The 24,097-nt window shown below is 44.2% G+C and overlaps 1 protein-coding gene across 3 annotated transcripts in view; it reads left to right on the forward strand.

Moving 5' to 3' along the window:
* Positions 1–24,097, forward strand: part of CACNB2 (calcium voltage-gated channel auxiliary subunit beta 2) — a 345,405-nt gene that overhangs the window by 133,286 nt on the left and 188,022 nt on the right. The window contains exon 1 of one of the 3 annotated variants that reach the window (XM_069729522.1): positions 10,419–11,068. The exons of the other annotated variants lie outside the window; for them this stretch is intronic. Coding sequence (XP_069585623.1) covers positions 11,021–11,068 — 48 coding nt within the window. The 5' untranslated portion in view covers positions 10,419–11,020. Of the gene's footprint in view, positions 1–10,418; positions 11,069–24,097 lie in introns of those variants that run through there. 3 annotated transcript variants of the gene reach the window in all.

A 24,097-nucleotide genomic window follows, 5' to 3' on the forward strand; every position in this document is an offset into this window, starting at 1 on the left:
AGTATGCTCTGGCACTGACAGATTGAACAAACGACCTTTAGGAAAGTTACTGCCCGGAATTAAATTTATAGCACAATCGCAATCCCTGTGAGGAGGAAGCGAACTGAGCTTAGGCTCCTCAAAAACATCCCGATAGTCAGACAAAAACACAGGAATCTCAGAAGGAGTAGATGAAGCGATAGAAATCGGAGGTGCATCATCATGAACCCCCTGACAACCCCAGCTTAACACAGACACTGATTTCCAGTCAAGGACTGGATTATGAGTTTGTAACCATGGCAGACCAAGTACTAGAACATCATGCAAATTATACAGTACCAGGAAGCGAATCACCTCCTGATGAACGGGAGTGATACGCATGGTCACTTGTGTCCAGTACTGAGGTTTATTCATAGCCAAAGGTGTAGAGTCAATTCCCTTCAAAGGAATAGGGACTTCCAGAGGCTCCAGACTAAACCCACAGCGATTGGCAAATGACCAATCCATAAGACTCAGGGCAGCGCCTGAATCCACATAGGCATCGACGGAAATGGATGATAATGAACAAATCAGAGTCACAGACAGAATGAACTTAGACTGTAAAGTACTAATGGCAACAGACTTATCAACCTTTTTTGTGCGTTTAGAGCATGCTGATATAACATGAGCTGAATCACCACAATAAAAGCACAACCCTTTTTTCCGCCTATACTTTTGCCGTTCACTTCTGGACTGAATTCTATCACATTGCATTATCTCAGGTGACGGTTCAGACGACACCGCCAAATGATGCACAGGTTTGCGCTCCCGTAAACGCCGATCAATCTGAACAGCCATAGTCATAGACTCATTCAGACCAGCAGGCGCAGGGAACCCCACCATAACATCTTTAATGGCCTCAGAAAGGCCATCTCTAAACTTTGCAGCCAGAGCGCACTCATTCCACTGAGTAAGTACCGACCACTTCCGAAATTTTTGACAATAAATTTCTGCTTCATCTTGCCCCTGAGAGAGGGCCAACAAAGCTTTTTCAGCCTGAATCTCTTGGTTAGGTTCCTCATAGAGCAAACCCAATGCCAGAAAAAACGCATCTGCATTAAGCAACGCAGGGTCCCCTGGTGCCAATGCAAATGCCCAATCCTGAGGGTCACCCCGCAGGAAAGATATAATTATCTTGACTTGCTGAGCAGGGTCTCCAGAGGAGCGAGATTTCAAAGAAAGAAACAACTTGCAATTGTTCCTAAAATTCAGAAAACGAGATCTATCTCCAGAAAAAAACTCTGGGACAGGAATTCTAGGTTCAGACATAGGAGCATGTACAACAAAATCCTGTATATTTTGAACCTTAGTGGCAAGATTATTCAGGCTGGAAGCCAAACTCTGGACGTCCATGATAAACAGCTGAGATCAGAGCCATTCAAAGATTAAGAGGAGGAGGAAGTAGCCAGGCTGCAATAAGGCTAGGCAGCAAACTCTGAGGGGAAAAAAAAAAAAAAAAAAACTTCCTCAGACTACTTATCCTCCTACTTCAGCCAATACAATTAACACTTTGTGGGCCGGTTATACTGTCATGATCCCAATGGCAGGGGATCACAAAAAGGACAAGCACAGATACAAACAAGCTCTAGGGCGATGGAACCTGAGCTGACCGCGACCCTGAACCTAACACACAAATAAAAGTAGCCGGGGAACGTGCCTACGATGATCCTAGACGTCTCGCTCCAGCCGAAGATCTAACTTCCCCTATCAGAAGAAACACAGACCTCTCTTGCCTCCAGAGAAATACCCCACAGCAAATAGCAGCCCCCCACATATAATGACGGTGAAATGAGAGGAAAGCACATACGTAGTATGAAAACAGTTTCAGCAAAATGAGGCCCGCTAAAGCTAGATAGCAGAGGATACAAAAGTGAACTGCGCGGTCAGCGAAAAACCCTTCAAAAAACCATCCTGAAATTACTTGAACTCATGTGCCAACTCATGGTACATGAAAAGCAATTTCAGCCCACTAGAGCAACCAGCAGCAGAGAATCACATATCTGCAGGCTGGACTAAAAACCAAATTAAGCAAAACACAAAACAGGAAAATCCAAACTTAGCTTGTCCAGAAGGTTCTAGGAGCAGGGAGCAGAGGTAACAAGACACACTGGATACATTGATAACCGGCGAGGAAATGCCAGCAAAGCCAGGTTAAATAGGAAACTCCCATATGCTGATGGAACAGGTGGAACCCAGAAACCCAGGAAAGACAAGTCACCCAGTACCATCAGTAACCACCAGAGGGAGCCCAAAAACAGAACTCACAACAGTTTCGTAAGGCAGGTGTTACATTGCATACCTTCTCATGGAGGTGCTTACTAAGCATAAAGTTCTGTGCGTGGTGCGTCTGCATGTCCTGCCATGGAGTTTGTGTTCTGACACTGAATACTGCATACCCATCTTGCCATGGTGCTGCTGGATAAGGTAAGTAAGCTGCCTTGTGTGTGGGGTCAGGAGGTGTTTACCGTGTGGATGTAGCAGAGCCGCGTGTGTACGAGGTCAGGTGTATGGAGTGGAGCCGTGTGTGTACGAGGTGTATGGAGCGGAGCTGAATGTGTACGAGGTGTATGGAGCAAAGCCATGTGTGTATGAGGTGTATGGAGTGGAGCCGTGTGTGTATGAGGTGTATGGAGTGGAGCCGTGTGTGTATGAGGTGTATGGAGCGGAGCTGAATGTGTACGAGGTGTACGGAGTGGAGCCGTGTGTGTATGAGGTGTATGGAGTGGAGCCGTGTGTGTATGAGGTGTATGGAGCGGAGCTGCGTGTGTACGAGGTGTACGGAGCGGAGCGCGTGTGTATGGAGTGGAGCCATGTGTGCAAAGTGTACAGAGCGCAGCCGCGTGTGTAGGAGTAGCTATGTGTGGCCATTATACGGTACGAAGTATCATGTGCGGCCAATATACAGTATGGAGCATCATGTGTGGTCATTATACAGTATGGAGCATCATGTGTGGCCATTATACAGTGTGGAGCATCATGTGCGGTCATTATACAGTATGGATCATCATGTGCGGTCATTATACAGTATGGAGCATCATGTGTGGCCATTATACAGTGTGGAGCATCATGTGCAGTCATTATACAGTATGGAGCATCATGTGTGGTCATTATACAGTGTGGAGCATCATGTGCGGTCATTATACAGTATGGAGCATCATGTGTGGCCATTATACAGTGTGGAGCATCATGTGTGGTCATTATACAGTATGGAGCATCATGTGAGGTCATTATACAGTATGGAGCATCATGTGTGGCCATTATACAGTATGGAGCATCATGTGTGGCCATTATACAGTATGGAGCATCATGTGCAACCAATATACAGTATGGAGCATCATGTGTGGTCATTATACAGTATGGAGCATCAGGTGTGGTCATTATACAGTATGGAGCATCATGTGCAGCCAATATACAGTATGGAGCATCATGTGCAACCAATATACAGTATGGAGCATCATGTGCAACCAATATACAGTATGGAGCATCATGTGTGGTCATTATACAGTATGGAGCATCATGTGTGGTCATTATACAGTATGGAGCATCATGTGCAGCCAATATACAGTATGGAGCATCATGTGTGGTCATTATACAGTATGGAGCATCATGTGTGGTCATTATACAGTACGGAGCATCATGTGCGGCCGTTATACAGTATGGAGCATCATGTGTGGCCATTATACAGTGTGGAGCATCATGTGTGGCCATTATACAGTATGGAGCATCATGTGTGGTCATTATACAGTATGGAGCATCATGTGTGGCCATTATACAGTGTGGAGCATCATGTGCGGTCATTATACAGTATGGAGCATCATGTGCGGTCATTATACAGTATGGAGCATCATGTGCGGTCATTATACAGTATGGAGCATCATGTGTGGTCATTATACAGTATGGAGCATCATGTGCGGTCATTATACAGTATGGAGCATCATGTGTGGCCATTATACAGTATGGAGCATCATGTGTGATCATTATACAGTATGGAGCATCATGTGTGGCCATTATACAGTGTGGAGCATCATGTGCGGTCATTATACAGTATGGAGCATCATGTGCGGTCATTATACAGTATGAAGCATCATGTGTGGCCATTATACAGTATGGAGCATCATGTGCGGTCATTATACAGTATGAAGCATCATGTGGGGTCATTATACAGTATGGAGCATCATGTGTGGCCATTATACAGTATGGAGCATCATGTGTGGCCATTATACAGTATTGAGCATCATGTGCAGTCATTATACAGTATGGAGCATCATGTGCAGTCATTATACAGTATGGAGCATCATGTGTGGTCATTATACAGTATGGAGCATCATGTGTGGCCATTATACAGTATGGAGCATCATGTGTGGCCATTATACAGTATGGAGCATCATGTGTGGCCATTATACAGTATGGAGCATCATGTGTGGCCATTATACAGTATGGAGCATCATATGTGGCCATTATACAGTATGGAGCATCATGTGTGGCCATTATACAGTATGGAGCACTGTGTGGCCATATTTTTTTATGAAAACATATTTATTCTTTATGAAAGTGTGATCAGCAGTGCTAAATGGGTGTGGTTGGGACGTGGATATGGGTGTGACTAGTTATGAATGGGTGTGGTCAGAGGCGTGGCCTAAAATTTGCCGCCGCAAACTTTGTCCCTCTTTCCCATCTTCAAAAGTTGGGAGGTATGCTGCTGAGTGACACAGTTCTGGTGGGGCAGTAGATCTGTTGCAGTGTGCAAAATTCCTTTTGGCCCTGTGTACACTTTGCTGCCATCTACTGGTGGATGTCTGCATATGAAAGTTAAGTATTCTGTCTTCTTACCACAAGCTGCCATAGAAATGTCTGGGAGAAGCCTTTGCCCAGTGCAGACACTTCCTGTGTGCAGGTACAAACCTGTCTAGTACTGAGAGAGGAAGGAAGCACTACTACTTCCAGGATCCAGTCCTCGCTGAGGGGACGTCTTTCCTTATATTGTCACCTCCACAAGGAGTGAAGCTTCATACAGTCAGGAGGGATTAGCTGGACAACTGCTCTCCTGCACACTGGTTTTTCTATGCGCTTCTACCCGGAATCGGTGCTACATGACTTCCACACCACAAATTTTTTCCTCCTCCCTGTAATAGGGATCAGTAGGGACAAAACCATGAGGTACTCCATACTACTAGTGTGTCACCGTGGGAGCTGATCTCCATCAGTACAGCGTTACCAGGACTGTGGTTTCCTGTAACATTTCCCCCAATAGTAAGTGAGGTGAACTGTGCTCCAGTCGCCCTGATGAGCCTGACACCTGCTGCCTCACCAGGAGGCGAAACCGCCTCTCATACGCCATATACTGAGTGTATCCCAAGCTGTAACGTACAGACACTGTGCCTTTAAGAGAGACTGCAACCTGTTATTTCCTTTGGTCAAGAGGTGCTATGTTTGCAAGGTCACAGGTGTGTCTGGCTGCTTCTGACTGCACTAACATCATGAGTGCTCCAACACCTGAACCAGACGTCACCTGGAGCGCCCGCCAGGGCCCAGGGGTTACTCGGTACCGGGTCCAGTGGTCATTAAGGGGGAGGTCACGGTGGCAGCGACCCGGTCTGTGGCCCTGGGCATCCAAATTAAAGGAAAGGTCTTTAAAAAGGTTTTTAGAAATAAGAATGTTCGTGACGCCACCTGTGGTATTCGGTCAGCGGTGACCGACGCTGCTAAAAGGGGTCCTCTGGGGAGTGATGGCACTGCAGCAATGATGGTATTTCTTCCCACAGTTGAAGCTGGGTCCCCAGGGCTCGCGGTGTATTTGTCAAAGATGGTGTGATGCCAGAAATAATCAGATGACACAAGGTTGCAGTCTCTTTTCCTGTTTACTGGTGATTCATGGCCACAGTCCAGGCTACCGGTAACAGGTGTTGATGAGGTCCGGTCAGCCTGGAAGCGATTATGGATCCCCTTTTCCAGGTGAGGTTATAAGCCTTCCTTCTAGCACTGTAAGCGAGTCCCTTGCTGCCTATAGCTTCTTACAAGGTTCTCTCTTTCCCTGTCTTAAGACAGTACCCGCATGGTAAGCAACGCAAGCCTTTTTACAGGTGTCTCTCAGATGACTCCAGGCTCTGTATGTTGCTGTACCTTCGGGTGTGGGTGTGGATAGACGACCTAGAATTTTCTGCCCTCCGGTTCTGCTATGGGACATACAGTTCCACACAGCCTCGGACTCCCGGTGCCCGGTTCCAGCGCTTTAGCATAGAAGGAGCTCAGACACAGCTCCCTTCCAGCTCCTTGATTCTCCTGTGCTTTTTCCCTCTGGTACGTCACAAGTGCAACTCTGTCTTCTTCTATCTGTCTTGGAGCTGCAGCAACACGTGGCTGCATGGCCCCAGCTCCTCTCTCTTCCACCGTCTGCTTCAGACTCCTTCCTCAGACCCAACTCACTGTCTTTGGATCGCCCCGTAAGGGCAGTGGGGTACTCGGTACCGGGTCCTTCGGTTCACAGGGGGATGTCACGGTGGCTGACCCGGTCCATGGCCCTGGAACGTCCGTGGGAAAGGTCTTTAAAGGGATAGAGTTTGTGTTCGTGACGCCACCAGTGGTATTTGGTCAGGGTTACCAACGCTGCTTTAAGGGGTCCGCTGGGGTGATGTTATGGCAGCTAGATGGTATACCTTCCCACAGGTGAAGTGTGTCCCCAGGGCTTCCCAGAGTGTAGATGGTGGATGGTGAGAGGCGAAGAGAAGAACGAGGACACAAGGTTGCAGTCTCTTTACCTTTACTGAAGACTTCAGCATCCACAGTCCAGAGCACCAGACCACAGGGCAGGCAGAGTCCGGCCGGTTTGGAGGCAAATCCAGAGTTCCCTTATCCAGGTGGAAATCAGTAGCCTTCCTTTGCACTGAAGTGTTGTAGTCCCTTACTGCTAAGCTTCTCATACACAGTGTTCCAAATTATTATGCAAATAATATTTCCTCATATTTTCTCTAAATTACCTATCTGAATTGCAGTCATTGTTATTTTCCAGTCATCTACTATTCTAGTATAATTGCAATGTTTTGGATCAAACTGCCTATGACAACAGTATCTTTTTTAAAAAAAATAAACACTAAAAATGCATGTTCCAAATTATTATGCACAGCAGAGTTTTCAACCTTTTTTATTTAATTTTGAACAAAAAAATGGTCAGTTGTGAAGTTATAAGCATTATCAGCTTATTACAAAATGAAATCAAACAGTTTTCAAGTGAAAACTTTATTCTAGGTGATGTTACATTTGCACATCGGACCCCTTGTTCGAAAGAAGCTTCTGAACACTCTCGTCCATTGAATTTGTCAGTTTTTGGATGGTTTCTGCTTCAATTGTTTTGCATGTGGACAGAATAGCCTCCCAGAGCTGTTGCTTAGATGTGAACTTCCTCCCGCCATCATAGACACTCCTTTTGATGATGCTCCAGAGGTTCTCAATGGGGTTGAGGTCAGGGGAAGATGGTGGCCGCACCATAAGTTTGTTCTCTTTTATGCCCATAGCAGCCAGAGATGCAGATGTGTTTTTTGCAGCATGAAAATGATCTTGCTGCGGAAAGCACGGTTCTTCCTCTTGAACCATGGCAGGAAGTGTTGTTTTAGAAACTCCGCATAGATTATGGAGTTCATCTTTACCCCTTCAGGGATCATAAAGGATCCGACAATCTCTCTCCCCATGATTCCAGCCCAAAACATTACTCCACCTCCTCCTTGTTGGTGCCTTAGCCGTGTTTTCATGGGGTGTCCATTAACCAGCCATCCTCCACTCCATCCATCTGGACCGTCAAGCGTTGCACGGCGCTCATCGGTGAACAAAACAGTTTGGAAGTCAGTCTTCATGTATCGTTTGGCCCACTGGAGCCGTTTCTGCTTGTGTGCAGTGGATAGAGATGGTCGACAGGATGGCTTACACACAGCTGCAAACCTCTGAAGGACCCTGCATCTTGTTGTTCTGGGGACGTTGGAGGCACCAGCAGCTTCAAAAACTTGTCTGCTGCTATGACAAGGCATTTTTGCAGCTGCTCTTTTAACCTTATGCAGTTGCCTGTTGGAAAGAGTCCTCAATTTTTCCTTATCAGCACGCACACGTGTGTGCTGGGAATCAGCTACATACTTCTTGATTGTGCGATGATCACGATGACGTGTCTTGGCAATGTTGATTGTAGTCATGCCTTGACCTAAATACTCCACAATTTGTTGCTTCTCAGCAGCCGACACATCCTTTTTCTTTCCCATTTTGGCCAAAAATGTAGGCTGCTTAATAATGTGGAACAGCCTTCTTAAGTAGTTTTGCCTTTATTTGGACACACCGGCCAAACTAATTTGCACAGGTATCTGCAATTGCTTTCAGTGATATAAAGAGCCCTGACACACATCACCATCAATGAGTTTAAATGACAAACAAAAAAATTCTAACCTTATCACTCCTAAACTCTTTGTGCATAATAATTTAGAACACACTGTAAGGTGCTCACAACTGTTGTAGATGTTATGTCTCTCTCTTTGTCCCCCTGACAGGATAGGACAAACCCCTATGACTGGTTGCTTGAGGCAGTTTATAGGGACTCTAGCATACCCCAGTCTCTGAGAGAAGAGTTGCCACCGTGCCTCCTGGGTATAGGTCGGACAGGTAACGTGGAAATAGCTGTCCTGCCGATCTCTGGAGCAAGGCATAAAGGTCGTTACTCCCTCGGTGTTCCGGCTACCGGGCTTCTGTGCCTCAGAGGGAGGCAGCCTGTGTAGGGCTTGTCCCCTTCTGATATCCACTCCTTTGCTATGACTTCTTTGCACGCTCACTGCAATACAGTTCTGCCTTCGATGTCTCTTTCTAAGAACTGCAGCTCTGAGGGCATGCACAGCACAGCTCTGTATCCTTCTCCTTTGCTCTCTGACGGGATCCCACCCCTGCCAGGGACCAACTAACTGAGCGGAGCTCAGCCAGCAACCGACTAACTTTCCCTACAGGTGACCAGTTTTTACCTAAGTGTGGGGAGTGACCTAATAAATAGGAGCAAGAGCTCCCCCTGGTGGCCTGGAGTGTGAAATGTGTTGCATGTTTGTGGTACCTGGATGCAGTTATCCTTCTTTGCCTCCAAACGTAGCATCACCCTCCACTAGAGGAGAATGACATTACTGCAACGACCAGGACCCTGGGGCGCTGCATCTGTCTGACACCAACTCCAGATTCAACTAACTAACTCCTCCTCCAACCCAGAATATATATATATATATATATATATCCAGGGAACCTCCCCTGAAAGCAGGTTCAGAGCTCCCACTTCTGGCCTGGAGTCAGAACATGTTGCATGTATGTGTACCACCTGTTAAAAGGATCTTCCTCGCTTCCAGGCATGGCATCACCCTCTCTGAAAGGAAAGCGACACCACTGTAACAGCCGGTTTCCTGGGGTGTTACACACCTCTATAGGAGTGCCCCCAGGAGGGTGCTATACTATCTCCATAAGTGCCACCTCCCGCTATTGGCAATTGTTGTGGACTCGAGGGATGTGTTTAGGGGTCCAACAGCCAACATCAGGTATTGTGACTTTTCCATCTGCTGTCTACATATCCCAGCTGGCGCCTCTGCAACACCTCGTGACTTCCCTCACAACAGTTCCTTGTGCCAGAAGGTCTAGCGACACCTTCTTCCCAGTAGTCACCGTAGGACATCCCCTTCCTTTTGCTCCAAAAAATCATGGAGTGTGAAATATGCTGTCTGAACCTGACCTAAGACTGAGCACGGTGGCTCAGTGGTTAGCATTGTATAGTGGCTCAGTGGTTAGCACTGTATGGTGGCCCAGTGGTTAGCACTGTATGGTGGCTCAGTGATTAGCACTGTATGGTGGCTCAGTGGTTAGCACTGTATGGTGGCTCAGAGGTTAGCACTGTATGGTGGCTCAGTGGTTAGCACTGTATGGTGGCTCAGTGGTTAGCATTGTATAGTGGCTCAGTGGTTAGCACTGTATGGTGGCTCAATGGTTAGCACTGTTGCTTTGCAGTGTTGAGCTCCCTTCTTCAAATCTCACCAAGGATGACATCTGCAAGGAGTTTGTATGTTCTCCCCGTGTTTGTGTGGGTTTCCTCTGGGTTCTCCGGCTTCCTCCCACACTCGAAAGACATACTGATAAGGAATCTAGATTGTGAGATTCAATGGGGACAGCGATGTGGAATATGATAGTGCTATATAAGCAAGCATTGTAAAGGAGGAGTTGCAGCATATCATCAAGTGTAGGGTTGGGGAACTTCTCCTGCAGGTGCCTACAGGGCAGATGCCATCACATCCTTTATACTCCGACAACCTCCATGCAATCATCTGATCACTGCAGGTCATGTATAGAGCAGGCCACGTATCTCCCTCTCGGCCATTAGAGGGTTAATGCTGGCACGCAGTCGCTGAGCTGACAACATATAGCTGCAACAGCACCAGAGTTAGAGTAATAACCAGGCCGCCGAGCAATGCCGCCTGCAGTCTCATGTGAGGCACGTAGCCGGTACGGAGGGTGCTCGTATAGTCCAATGGATGCAGCGAGCGTAAGGCTGTGTGCCGAGCCTCAGAAGAAATGGTCAGTGATTGGGCTCCGTCTGTGCCCAGGGATGGGGGTGACAGCCTGCGTCTGCTTGTGAATCTATACATGCAGCCTCAGCAGCAGACTGTGATCTCCCGGGGACAATATTGGTGACATTGCTGATAATAAAGATTGGGAGTAATGCACTGCAGCGATCAGCCGGCACGGTAACAACACACTGCACCGATGATCAGGACACCATGCTCCTCGTAAACACGTCTGTGGCATCCGACGATCCGTCCTATGTGGGAGACACATTCGGGCGACATTGCAGACGCAGCCTCTCGGCTTTTTAATATATGGCTCGGTGGAGAGTTTGGTGACTTGCTGTCGGGTGAAGCCGTGTGTCCGAGTCATGGAGGAGCGTGTCTCCGGGGGAAAGGTGATCCACACAGGAGTCCGGTGCTGATGGCATCCCTCTGTCCTCCTCTTCATGCAGTGCTGTGGATTGGGACATCGCCGGAGAGTACGGGTTTCCTATGTAAGTTTAATGGTTACCCCTATGGGTGGTCATCCCAGAACCGAGCCTTTGTCATTAGTGATGGTGCCGGTGGAATTTTTGTTGACGGCCAATTCAACGCAAACATTTCCTATACATGCATTCATAGAGATGGCGTTCTGAAGAGACATATTACATCTATCTATCTATCTATCTATCTATCTATCTATCTATCTATCTATCTATCCCATATCCATCCATCCATCATGGTTAATTTCAAATTGTTCATGATACTCATGAAAACTTACACCAGGTGTCATCAGACTCCATGGCATCAATATAACACTATGGTGGTCTATCTATCTAGTTATCTATCCATCAATCATCTATCTGTTTAATGATCCATCTAATTTGTATCAATATTAGATCTATCCATCTAATTATCCACCTAATATCTATCAGTCAATATCAATCTCTTATTTATCCATCTAATATAATATCAATCTATTTATTATCTATTGATCGATCATCTCTCTATTCATCAAGCATTTATCTCATATTTATCTGTTTCATCTATCTAATTTCTACCAATATGTATCCCATATCTATCTATTTATCTATCATCTATCAATCTATCTATTATTTATCTATCTATTACCTATCTATTATTTATCTATTATCTATCTATCATCTATCTATCTATCTATCTATCTATCTATCTATCTATCTATCTATCTATCTATCATCTATCTATCATCTATCAATCTATATATTATCTATTATCTATCTATTATCTATCTATTATGTATCCATTATCTATAATCTATCAATCTATCTATCTATTCTCTATTTATTATCTATCTATTACCTATCTATTATTTATCTATGATCTCTTATCTATTATCTATCTATTTTGTATCTATTATTTATCTATCTATCTATCTATCTATCTATCTATCTATTATCTATCTATTATTTATCTATTATTTATCTATTATCTATCTATCTATCTATCTATCTTTATATCTATTATCTATCTATCTATCTATTATGTATCTATCTATCTCATATCTTACCTACATCTATCTATGTATCTATAGATAAAGACAGATTGATCTTGGATCCCCCCTATATCCCTACCTGACATTTCCAGCTCTGGGAAGCATTTCTATGATATTTCTATGACACGTATGCTCCATCATGATGCTGTGTATTAGCTCACTGCATGAATTGTACGATTTCTTGGATGTATCCTGCATATAATATGTATCCAGTGGGGTGTGATATCTTACTAACCTGTGGATTTCATAGATAGAAACAAGAAGGAAGGAATGTCAGGTTCTCATTACTGCGTGGTGCATCCTCGCCGGACTCTGCAGATGCTGATGCCTCATAGCAACAGCACTGTCACGTTTTTGTTTTTTTTCCCCATCTATGATATTGTCACACATATGTCTGCCCTGCTCGGAAGCTGAGTAATAAATGTGCGCGCTCCAGACTGGCTCCCTGCAGAGTCGGTGTGCACGTATGTCATAGATGTCACTATGGGTGATTGACGTTTAATACTATATGGCGACGTGGTTGTGTCGGGGGAGCGTCTGATAGGAATACATAAGTGCATCAGCTTATTATATAGGATTAGTTGTGCAGAAGTCAGATGTTCTATGTCTGTGTGATACATGATAGGACGGTATTATTGTCATACCGCCATCTGGCCAGCAGGAGTCGCCCTAGAAGTGCTGGCCTTCTGAAAATTGAGGCAGGTTTCCCCTCCAATGCGGCTGGGGAGTGAGGTTCAAAAAAAACTTCTGGTTAATATAGGAGTAAAATGTTTGATTCATTTTCAGTAATATTACACCATTGCTCTGGATCATGATATTTTTGTAATCTGTGTTCCTTTGTAACAATCTTTATAAATGCAAAGTTAGTAGATTATTATTGTTATTATTATTTATTGTTATAGCACCATTTATTCCATGGCGCTTTACATGTAGATAATGCGAATTGGCGGACACAGAGAGATGCAATGCAAGAACAGTATATGGGTCCTTTGCAGTCCAATAGTTCATCATAATGCGCAATTCTAATTTTGGAGGTAGAAATGGGCCCCTTTTCCTCTAGGACACCTTGGTGGCTGTACCAATGGTATGTCCGCCTGTGATATTTCATGAAAATCTTACAAATTATGGTTTAAACAAAGCTTTAGTCATTGGAAGAAAGTTTGACGTGTTTCTGGCCATCTCGTAGCTTGCATTTTCCGCTCCTACAGACTATCATTTTTATCTGTCTCTGAGCTAGTGGGGAGAGACCAGCTGCTATGATCACTCTTACTCCGATTTCACACGTCCAGATAATTCCAGTACCGGAAAAAATTGGTACCGGAATTATTCGTGTCCGTGTGCCCCTACGTTTCTTTGGCACATCAGTGTGGCACACATGTGCCGCCCGTGTGCCCACTGGGTACCACACGCACCGTGCTGGGTACCACACGTACCAGCATCTGGTGCTGAAGCCGCGATTCATATCTTCCCTGCAGCAGCATTTGCTGCAGAGAAGATATGAATAATAGTGTTTAAAATAAAGATCTATGTGCCCCCCGCCATCCGACCCCATGTGCGCCCCCCCCCGCTGTTCTGAAAATACTCACCCAGCTCCCTCGTTGGCTGTCGCTGCTTCCTGTTCTGGCCGCATCTTCTCCTGTATGCGGTCACGTGGGGCCGCCGATTACAGTAATGAATATGCGGCTCCACCTCCCATAGGGAGTGTTGAAAGGGACAGCGTAGGGTTAGAAATAGTAGATAGGAATGGGAAGCACAGTTTGTAGAAGTAAGGGGAGGTGGCACTATAGTGCCGTATTATTAGAAGTTCTGCTCACATCACAGGGGACTTTCCAGGTTGGTTGGAGCTACAATGGGGCTTCGTGTACTTGAGTGTAGGGACTTCCCAATAAAGATCAGTGTGGTGATAAGAGGAGACAGATAAGCCAAGGGGCTGGAGAGGATTAAGTACATAAGGGACCTCAAAAAGAACTAGCGTCAGGGCGGTCATTTTACAGTTTAGTGGTCATTCTGGGATTATCCGGGGCCTATGGCCGGGACAAGGCAGAATTATGAATGCCTTTTACTTCTTCCAAGGGAAGACGGATGGAAGATCAACCGAAGCTAGGGGACCTAAGGGCACGGGACCTGCAGGGGTGAAAGAAGTGTCTTCAGGACTAGGACTGTCAGAAAGTACAGGGAAAAGTCAGAAACGGCAAAAGAAAACGGACTGTACCGTATTTGTACCGGAACTCCTGCGTGTGAGTAAAGTCGATTTGTTGGAAATGAATCCTAAGTCTGGAATCGTTTTTGTGGACTCTGGAACGGGAACCAGGGTAACAGGGCCGGAGGAGATCCCAGAGATTAAAGCGAGGGTTCTGTCCCTCATGCAACACACACCACAGACAGAACATTACAATTTGTTTGCGGGGTGCCAGGGTGCGGGAACACATCAGCCCCTCTCCATGACTACCACCCTGACCACCTCACATACTCAGATTCCTGCTCTCCTATCTCTTAAGTAGCACATGTTCGAGAGCAGTAACCAGCATGGAGAGCTGTAATAGTGGCTGTGTCTGTGGTCACCAGCTCTTTCTGCTTGTTCCAGCTACTCTGACTATCAGGTCACAGGGAAGCCCTGGCCGTCATCCTTTAACCCCTGTAGAGGGGTGTTTACTTTGACAAGGGTCGTGGGTTGAGTCCTCAGAGTAGTCGCTGGCTAGTGGAGCCTCCTGGCACAAATTATAAGGTCATAACCAGTAGGGTAGTCATGGCAAAAATCGTGAGTCACAAGAATCATCAGTAAACAGGCCAAGATCAAAACGAGGATTAAACAGGCAAAGCAGGAACAGAAGAGTAAACCAGAGTTAGACTGAACTATAACTGGCAACTCCCAGCAGTAAGCTAAGAGATTAGTAGAGTGCAATACTGTCTGTCCAGATGGCCAAAGCAGGGAGCTGCTTACCCCAGCTGGACACCACACACACCCATGCTGCCAGCCTGAAAGGCACTACAGGTCACCACCACCCTAGTCTCTGTGGCTGGACAGAGCCTGCACCACTCAGAGCTTCTGATTCTGATCTCTGCTCTATAATTAGCGTCACTTACGGAAGAAATACGGCGCCAAAACTCAGACGTTACAGGAGCAGTTCCAAAACGAGATGTGACAAGGAGATTATACAGCAGTACTAGCAGTGTGCCTGTGAATCCAGCTCTGGGGTGACATGAACGCAGCGTAAAATTTATTGGAGGAATGTAACAAACTAAAGGGAAACAATGTAACCATGATCCTACTGTACTTGATATTTTAAAGAGAACCTGCCACCATTTTTAATCGTCAAGAAAATTCTCCCACTGTGATATAGGAAAGAGCAAAATCGGGGGATTAGAGGGGTGCCTTATTGGCCATATTACACATGGGCACAACATGCATTTGCTACACAGTCATGGGCATCGAGTAAAAGGCGAATGATTGCAGACGTTTCCGGCAACATACCCAACGGTTTCTCATGACTCACTTTACGGAACATGTGCCGATCGTGGAGATGATGGCTTTCAAGTTAATTACGGGAAGAAATCTTTCACTTCCCTCATTAGTGTTACGTTCTGCATGAAATGATTATGCTTATGAGTCAGGTGGTTACTGCAAAAAAAACAAAGCAGTCATTTATCTTACGCATGTGATCCAAGTATTATCTTAAAGAGAACCTGTCATTTCAGAATATTCTGTCATATGCGAGTACACGAGGAATAATATGACAAGTATTCTGCATTTATCAGAAGTTTTCACTGAGGAAACTTTTTATATTTCTCTGAAGTCAGCTGCAGAGTGTAAGGCTCGACGGATGGGCACAAGGACTAGGGGCGTTGGTGCAGGAAGGCAGGTGGGAAGCAAGGACTTGGCGAACTACTCCGGAATCTCAGGAGCAACATGACAAATGAAGTGGAACCCAGGAAGGATGGAAGAAAGTTGAAGCATAGTATGCGCAGAAAGTGAAGCAAACCAAACAGAAGTCTCACTCCTAAGACACAGGTGTGTGTTCTAATGGGTCTTATATAGGACTAGGACGATGACGTTACCGAGCTGAAATGGTGCTCGGGGCGATAGCCGTAGGCAAGAGTCATGATTCCGACACCCCAGCACGTTCTTACTAAAAAGACGAGAGTTCTGGGTCTGTGTGTGTGTATGTTGGCATTGTTGGTATTGGTGCCTTCACCTTCATGCCGGGCCCATTCCACTCCTCATCAGGTACATTGGACTTCAAGACAAGGACACCGGGCACGTTCATAAAAACAAGGCACTCTTTACTTGGCAACACTCTGAAGCCCACAAGGCAGCAGGCAGTACACTTTACAACTTCTGTGTCATACAGAGGAACGTTCTAATCGGTCTCTGGCAACGGCACGTTACATGAGGACAGTAAACGAGCAGCGCAAATGAGAAAAACGGTGCAGGGACATACGGGTTAATACATGATTATGTGAAGCCTGTGATCCCTTACAGGGCCGCTCTTAGAACCGTTTTCCTCCTCTGTGTTCTCAGCTGGCAGCACCCTTCCTTCAAGGGGCCTCCCATGTCTGGTCAACACTGGACTCACTTCTTCCTTTACTTCTCCCACTAATGGGTTTCACCCACTCGCCTGCTGAACTGGATCTCAGTCACTTATAAAGTTCTGTAGTGGTTTTTGTTGTCTTGTGCCTCTCATCTCCACACTAGCTCTGTTCCTCTCTAGACTCTCTTCCTAACATTAACTGACTGACTCAACTTCCTGCAAAGCTTCTAACTACTCAGAGATTCCCAATGCTCCCACCCACTGTAGGTTGTCCTAAAATTAACCCTGACATAACTGTCTCTGTTCCACTGTTGCTGGGCAAAACCCAGTATACCCAGTTCTGCACAAGAATCAAAATGGAAGACAGTGACATTTTGTGGTCGTTGGTTAGTACTGCAGCCCACAGGGAAATTAACACTTGTTAGCACAAGAAAACATATTTCACAAAACAATAACCATTAGCATCTTGCCTCAATGTCTTCGGTGGGGGGGGACAGAACTCATTGTTCATCCTCTGACAGAGCCGCACTGAATAATCTGCAAAACCCGATGTGGAGCACAACAGAGAACAGCGGCCTGAGGTGAAGGAAGCCGAGTCTGGAATGCCCGGACAGGTGTGTGAAACAGTGGGTAGAGACTAGTGTGGGTCATTGGGTGCTCTAGTCCGATGGCCCGGATGCCTTTAGAAGGACCTGGACTCATCCCACTGAATGCCCGTACTCTTTTCCCGTAGGCATGATACTATTCAGACAACACAGGGTGAGGGTAAAACAGTGTGGCAATACTTTATTATACCTTCAACAGACAATTACATATAGTACAGTCCCAACAAATACACAAGATGGTGCAAATTAGTGTCTCACCCTTCTGCTGCTTACCAGGATTAGAGCAGCTGTGACTTCGGGGCTTCCAGGAATGACTACCCCCACCAGTGGCACACCGCTTTTGGTGGGCACCCACAGAGAGGAGGATTTAACAAGCTTCGGAAGCTGACTATCCATTTAAGGACCTGGCCAGGTGACCTGATTGTCCCAACCTGGCTTCTTCAAATGTCTCCATGGGGCCAAGTGACCTGATTGTCCTGACTTGGCTTCTCCAAATGGGTTCAGTGAAGGTCAATGGAGCAGATTCCTGTATTCCTCCAGCTGGGGCCATGGTCCACTATGCTGGCGTCCTGTAGAGCAGGGGTCCCCAACTCCAGTCCTCAAGGCCCACCAACAGGTCATGTTTTCAGGATTTCCTTAGTCTTGCCCAGGTAATAATTGCATCACCTGTGCAATGCAAAGGAAATCCTGAAAACATGACCTGTTGGTGGGCCTTGAGGACTGGAGTTGGGGACCCCTGCTGTAGAGTGTCTCAAATCTGTATTCCTCTGGTTACTGCCATGATGTGTTGGCTACTCTCATGTACAGTCTCTCTGGGAACTGACAGATCTCCCCTTTTATAGTTCACAACTGTCCTTCAGGCCATCATCCACAGGTCAGTGGGAAGGTGGGAAGAGGTAATTTCTCATTGTTCAAGTATTCAATCAATTTGCATAGTTTATCCTTCAATGTGTGCAGATCAACAAGCTGTATATACTGATACAATGAATAATCAACATATTAGAAAAACATTGATTGTTCAATGAACCCGCATCCCTGTTTTCCAAGGATGGCACCCAATAATCAATTCAAGAGTCAACGTTCAGGCACATATGAACAATGGCATATGTCTCTTGACCCATCAAAGATAAACACGTCTGACCAAATTAAAAATAAATGCTGTGTCATCACAACTACATTCTATTATGTCTCTGATATATAACACACAAAGGCAAGAGGAGATCTTGCTTCCCTGCAGGTATCTCACATACACAGATGCAATAGCATCAGAATCACCATGCAGTGTAGTTGTGAATCCAGCACTGGGTTGAGACAGTAAAACACTTACTAGAAGCAGCAGCAGCAGGTCTGTGTGACTGGCTCTTTCTCCCCAGCTTTGCATTATTCCCTCTTACGTGTCAGTCATGAAAAATCTAGTGTAGAAGCCATATGTAAATCAGGCAGGAAGTGTCCTGGGGGTGTGTCAGAGCACTTGGCCTATTTCTTTCAGCGATACCACTATTTCTCTATAAGGCTGTGTTCCTACAATGACATTTTGGTGCGTTTTCCCCTCCGATTTTTGCTGCTTCAAAAACGCAGCTTCTTACAGCTCCAACAAAGAGGATGGGATATATAGACATTTGCTGCCCATTGTGCTTTTTTTTTTACTCACCGGAAACTGACCTCTGGTGCGTATTTCATATCTGTTAACATGTCAATTTCTCTTGCTGGCACGCTGAGTTTTCTGTGCGTATTTTTGCCATAGACTTGCATTAGATGCGGAAAATCCATAGGTAATAAACACACGTGCATTTCTAGTGTGTTTCTTTGACGGAGAAACATTAAAAAAAGCAGGAAAACAGCACCTAAGTTGTCAATAAAGTTTTGTGAAAGCAAAAAAACAGGACATATTAAAAACAAAGCAGCTTTATTTAAAGCACGACACACTAACAAGAAACAAAACACGCAGTATCAAAAATGCCATAAATGTGTGTGTTAAAAAAAATGCAGGTATCCTAATTTAAATAGTACGTGCAGAAATTCTGCAGCGTCAAAATCTCACCAAAAAGCTCATCATGGGAACGTAGCCTAAATATGGCGCCCCAAGGCCACTGCCAGGGGCTTGTAAGCAAAGACTGAGAAGATCACAGGATCATCAGCACTGGATCGCTCTGGGGAACAAAAGTTAAATTATTATTATTATTTATTTTTTTTTAAATTCCATTTGCTGCTATTTTTTTTTTTATCTCCAGAAATTAGACAACACATTCTATAAAATCCCCCAAGCTGAGAAGTCATTCATATAAGACACCTGTAGTTCGCCCTCTAGTGGCCATATCTGGATATATAAAATGCAAGCAAAGAAAAAAAGGGGGACAGAGCTGCAAAAAAAAAAAACCCAAACAGATGAGTGTACATAGGAAAAATACAGTACGGTATGTACAGAAGTCTCTGCAGCGCTACGCTAAAGCGTAAATGACTACAGTGGATGACAGGCCACATTTTCAGCTGACCGGTCGTCCACAACAGCTGTCCCAGATTAACTCTGCGACTCATCTAGGGTTGAGCTTTGAATAAAATAATCCCTAATGTAGGAGGGTCTGTGCAAATCAAGAGAGAAATGAGGTGATGAAAAACCCAACAATCATGGGTAGCAAAAAACAAAATTATATATATATATATATATATATATATATATATATATATATATATATATAACACAGCTCATGGGCGAAAAACAAATACTTTTATATATATATAAAAATCTTTTTATATACTACTTTTTTGCCCATGAGTTATAAGATATATATATAGATAGATAGATATACAGTATATATACATATATACTAGATGGTGGCCCGATTCTAACGCATCGGGTATTCTAGAATATGCATGTCCACGTAGTATATAGCACAGCCACGTAGTACATTGCCCAGTCACGTAGTATATTGCCCAGTGATGTAGTATATTGTCCAGCCACATAGTATATTGCCCAGCCACGTAGTATATTGCCCAGCCACGTAGTATATTGCCCAGTCACGTAGTATACAGCACAGACCCACGTAGTATATTGCCCGGCTACATAGTATATTGCCCAGCCACGTAGTATATTGCCCAGCCACGTAGTATACAGCACAGACCCACGTAGTATATTGCCCAGCTACGTAGTATATTGCCCAGCCACATAGTATATTGCCCAGCCACGTAGTATATTGCCCAGCCACGTAGTATACAGCACAGACCCACGTAGTATATTGCCCAGCCACGTAGTATATTGCCCAGCTACGTAGTATATTGCCCAGCCACATAGTATATTGCCCAGCCACGTAGTATATTGCACAGCCCACGTAGTATACAGCACAGACCCACGTAGTATATTGCCCAGCCACGTAGTATATTGTCCAGCCACATAGTATATTGCCCAGCCACGTAGTATATTGCCCAGCCACATAGGATATTGCCCAGCCACGTAGTATATTGCCCAGCCACGTAGTATATTGCCCAGCCACGTAGTATATTGCCCAGCCACGTAGTATATTGCCCAGCCACGTAGCATATTGCCCAGCTACGTAGTATATTGCCCAGCCACGTAGTATATTGCCCAGCCACGTATGTCGCAGGTTAGAAAATAAACAATATACTCACCTTCCGATCCGAGGGCCCCTTGTAGTTCTGTCGCCTGTGCGCCGTGCACGCGGCAGCTTCCGGTCCCAGGGTGTGATGACGTCGCGGTCACATGACCGTGACGTCATGGCAGGTCCTTCTCGCGCAGGCGCGCAGGACCTGTGATGAGGTCGTGGTCCTTGTCGCATACCATCTTTAGCACCGAAACCTGCTGCTTGCATGGAGCGGTCACCGTAGCGTCGCAAAAGGTGAGTATATAATGATTTTTTATTTTTTTTAATTATTTTTAACATTAGATCCTTTTACTAAACTGCAGCCGGGGATAACGCTTTTCTGAAAGGCGAATAATGCTCCTTTTATTTTGTTGTTTCATTTATGCCCTTTTTTCTTGATCAGGGATGATTGTCACCATTATATTGCATTTACGTTTGCAGCCCCGTTTATACAATATGTCAATATTTATTTATTTTTTTAGTTACTTTTTTTTTATTTTTTTTTCACGTTTGTCAACTAGTCCTGCATTCCTAATCGGCACACAGGCCTCGGCGAGTGAGATGTATGATCCGATTTCAATCAACGCACACTAATCACTTCTGATAGTTGCAAAATTTAGCCTGGATCTTCTGCGCTAATCTAGATTGGCAGCCAGCGCAGCAAAAGTAAAGGGTGGGGGGGATAAACAGGCGCGCACAAGGCAGATCAGTGATTCCAGCTTTCCCTTTACGCCGGGCTACAACTTGTTTTTCTTCCCCAACCTTATTGGTTGTCAGGTTACCGGAATCCCATTGTGGCGTTACATCACCAACAGGTGCTCGCCGAGCCTCCGGTAGTGACATTCTGCAAGGGTGCCTGCCTGGTAATCTCTACCTGGTTGCATCTATTATTTATTTCAGGCTGAACGACGTATTCTGTTTTTTTTTTTTCCTACTATATCTAGTCCTGGGGAGGGGGTTACACAAAAAAAAAAATGAGAAAAACCTCCAAAGGCAAGCACAGATGCCTGTGGGATGATACGATCACCATGCAACTTTCAAGGTCTCCTGAATGGTAGCAGCATCTAGTATTTATGTCTTAATTCTCTCACATAAGCTTCAGCCTCAGAAGCCTTTATTAAAGCTTTGCGAGTAATCAGCACGGCTGTCGCACAGCAGACGGGCGGCTGCATTTGTCATATTAGACTTTTTTTTTTTTATTAGCGAAGTTCCCGTTTTATATATTTTTTATATATTTTTTTTTTATTTTATTTTGACGGAATTTTATTTTATTTTTTAAACACGAAAAAAAAAATGAACATCTCAGGGGCTGAGTTTACGTGAATCGAAAAGAAACAACAAAATCTCGACTTTTTCATGCGCGGATTATCGAGAAGATCGATGGCTTTGCTTTATTTTTGTTGCGATTACCGTTTAATATGCCGGTATTGACGAGACGAGAAGAGTTTATATTTGTGGACTACAGAGGAATTTGGATTTCCCATGCTGGTGGGGCTGTTAGTAATCTTTTTATCACTGCATGCTGCCATGCTAAAGGCTCCCAAGGGTAAAAATGTGTCCTGGGTAAGTAATATTCAAATCATTAAAAAAAAAATCTAATAACTCAACTTAGTAACAGTAATATTAATATTTTGATTATCATTATAAATTCAGAATCATATACATTTTTCCTGTATATATTTTTTTCATCTTAATTGTATTTTTGCTCCACTTTACTTTTTTTCATAGACCTTTATACATGATGTGAGTAAGATAAGTTAAAAAATGTCTATTTTTTTTTTTTAAATATTCCCAAAATTATTTCAAAAAACATTTTAGGTTATATCACGCTGCTAGCTAAGTAATGCTTTATTCTGTGTATACAGGACCAGTATAGGCGTCTTGTTTAGATTGTTTATTGCCATTCGGTTTAGTTCCAAGGTTCAGTTTCTTTACTTTAGCCCTGTGGTCAAATCATTATTATGTGTGGTTTAAAACCTCATCTATATTTAGAAAGCCTAAAGCTTAAAACCTCAACACTTAACCCAATTGCATTTCAGCAAGCCACCCAGGTCAGTGATAGCCAGCAGAGAAAGGAGGGAGCGTGAGAGATGTATTGTGCTTCAAATGACTAAATATGTATCTATCTATTAGCTATCTATGAAATCATCTGCTGTATTTATCTATTCGTCCATTTATTATCTATACATCAAAATGTTTTCCCTTTGTAGACAACACTTTACCTAATAAGGGAGGGCACTATGTCATAATGGATGAGGCTGTACATAATAAGACAGGATATTATATAATAAGAAACGTCACTATACCTAAAAAGCAAGAACACTATGTAATATTGGATAGTGCTGTACATAATTAGCTAGGACACTGTGTAGGAATGGATGACGCTACACATACTAAAAGATAACACTGTGTAGTAATGGAGGATGTTATACATAATAAGGGAGAGCACTGTGTAGTAATGGAGGATTCTATACATAATAAGGGAGAACACTGTAATAATGGATAGCGCTATATATAATTAGCGAGCATACTGTAGGAATGGATGACGCTATACATAATAAGGGATAACACTGTAGAAATGGAGGATGTTATACATAATAAGGGAAAACACTGTGTAATAATAGGGGATGCTATACATAATAAGGGAGAATACTGTGTAGTTATGGACGATGCTATAGATAATAAGGGAGAACACTGTGTAATAATGGAGGATGCTGTACATAATAAGGGAGAACACTGTGTAGTAATGGAGGATGCTATACATAATAAGGGAGAATACTGTGTAGTAATGAAGGATGTTATACATAATAAGGAAGAACACTGTGTAGCAATGAAGGATTCTATACATAATAAGGGAGAACACTGTAATAATGGATAGCGCTATACATAATTAGCGAGCATACTGTAGGAATGGATGATGCTATACATAATAAGGGCTAACACTGTAGTAATGGAGGATGTTATACATAATAAGGGAGAATACTGTGTAATAATAGAGGATTCTATACATAAAAAGAGAGAAGACTGTGTAGTAATGAAGGATGCTATACATAATAAGGGATAATACTGTGTAGTAATGGAGGATGATATACATAATAAGGGAGAACACTGTGTAGTAATGGAGGATGCTATACATAATAAGGGAGAATACTGTGTAATAATGGAGGATGCTATACATAAAAAGGAGAGCACTGTGTAGTAATGGAGGATGCTATACATAATAAGGGATAATACTGTGTAGTAATGGAAGATGCTATACATAATAAGGGATAACGCTGTG

This window comes from Ranitomeya imitator, chromosome 6, assembly GCF_032444005.1.
Source record: "Ranitomeya imitator isolate aRanImi1 chromosome 6, aRanImi1.pri, whole genome shotgun sequence".
Taxonomy (NCBI): Eukaryota; Metazoa; Chordata; class Amphibia; order Anura; family Dendrobatidae; genus Ranitomeya; species Ranitomeya imitator.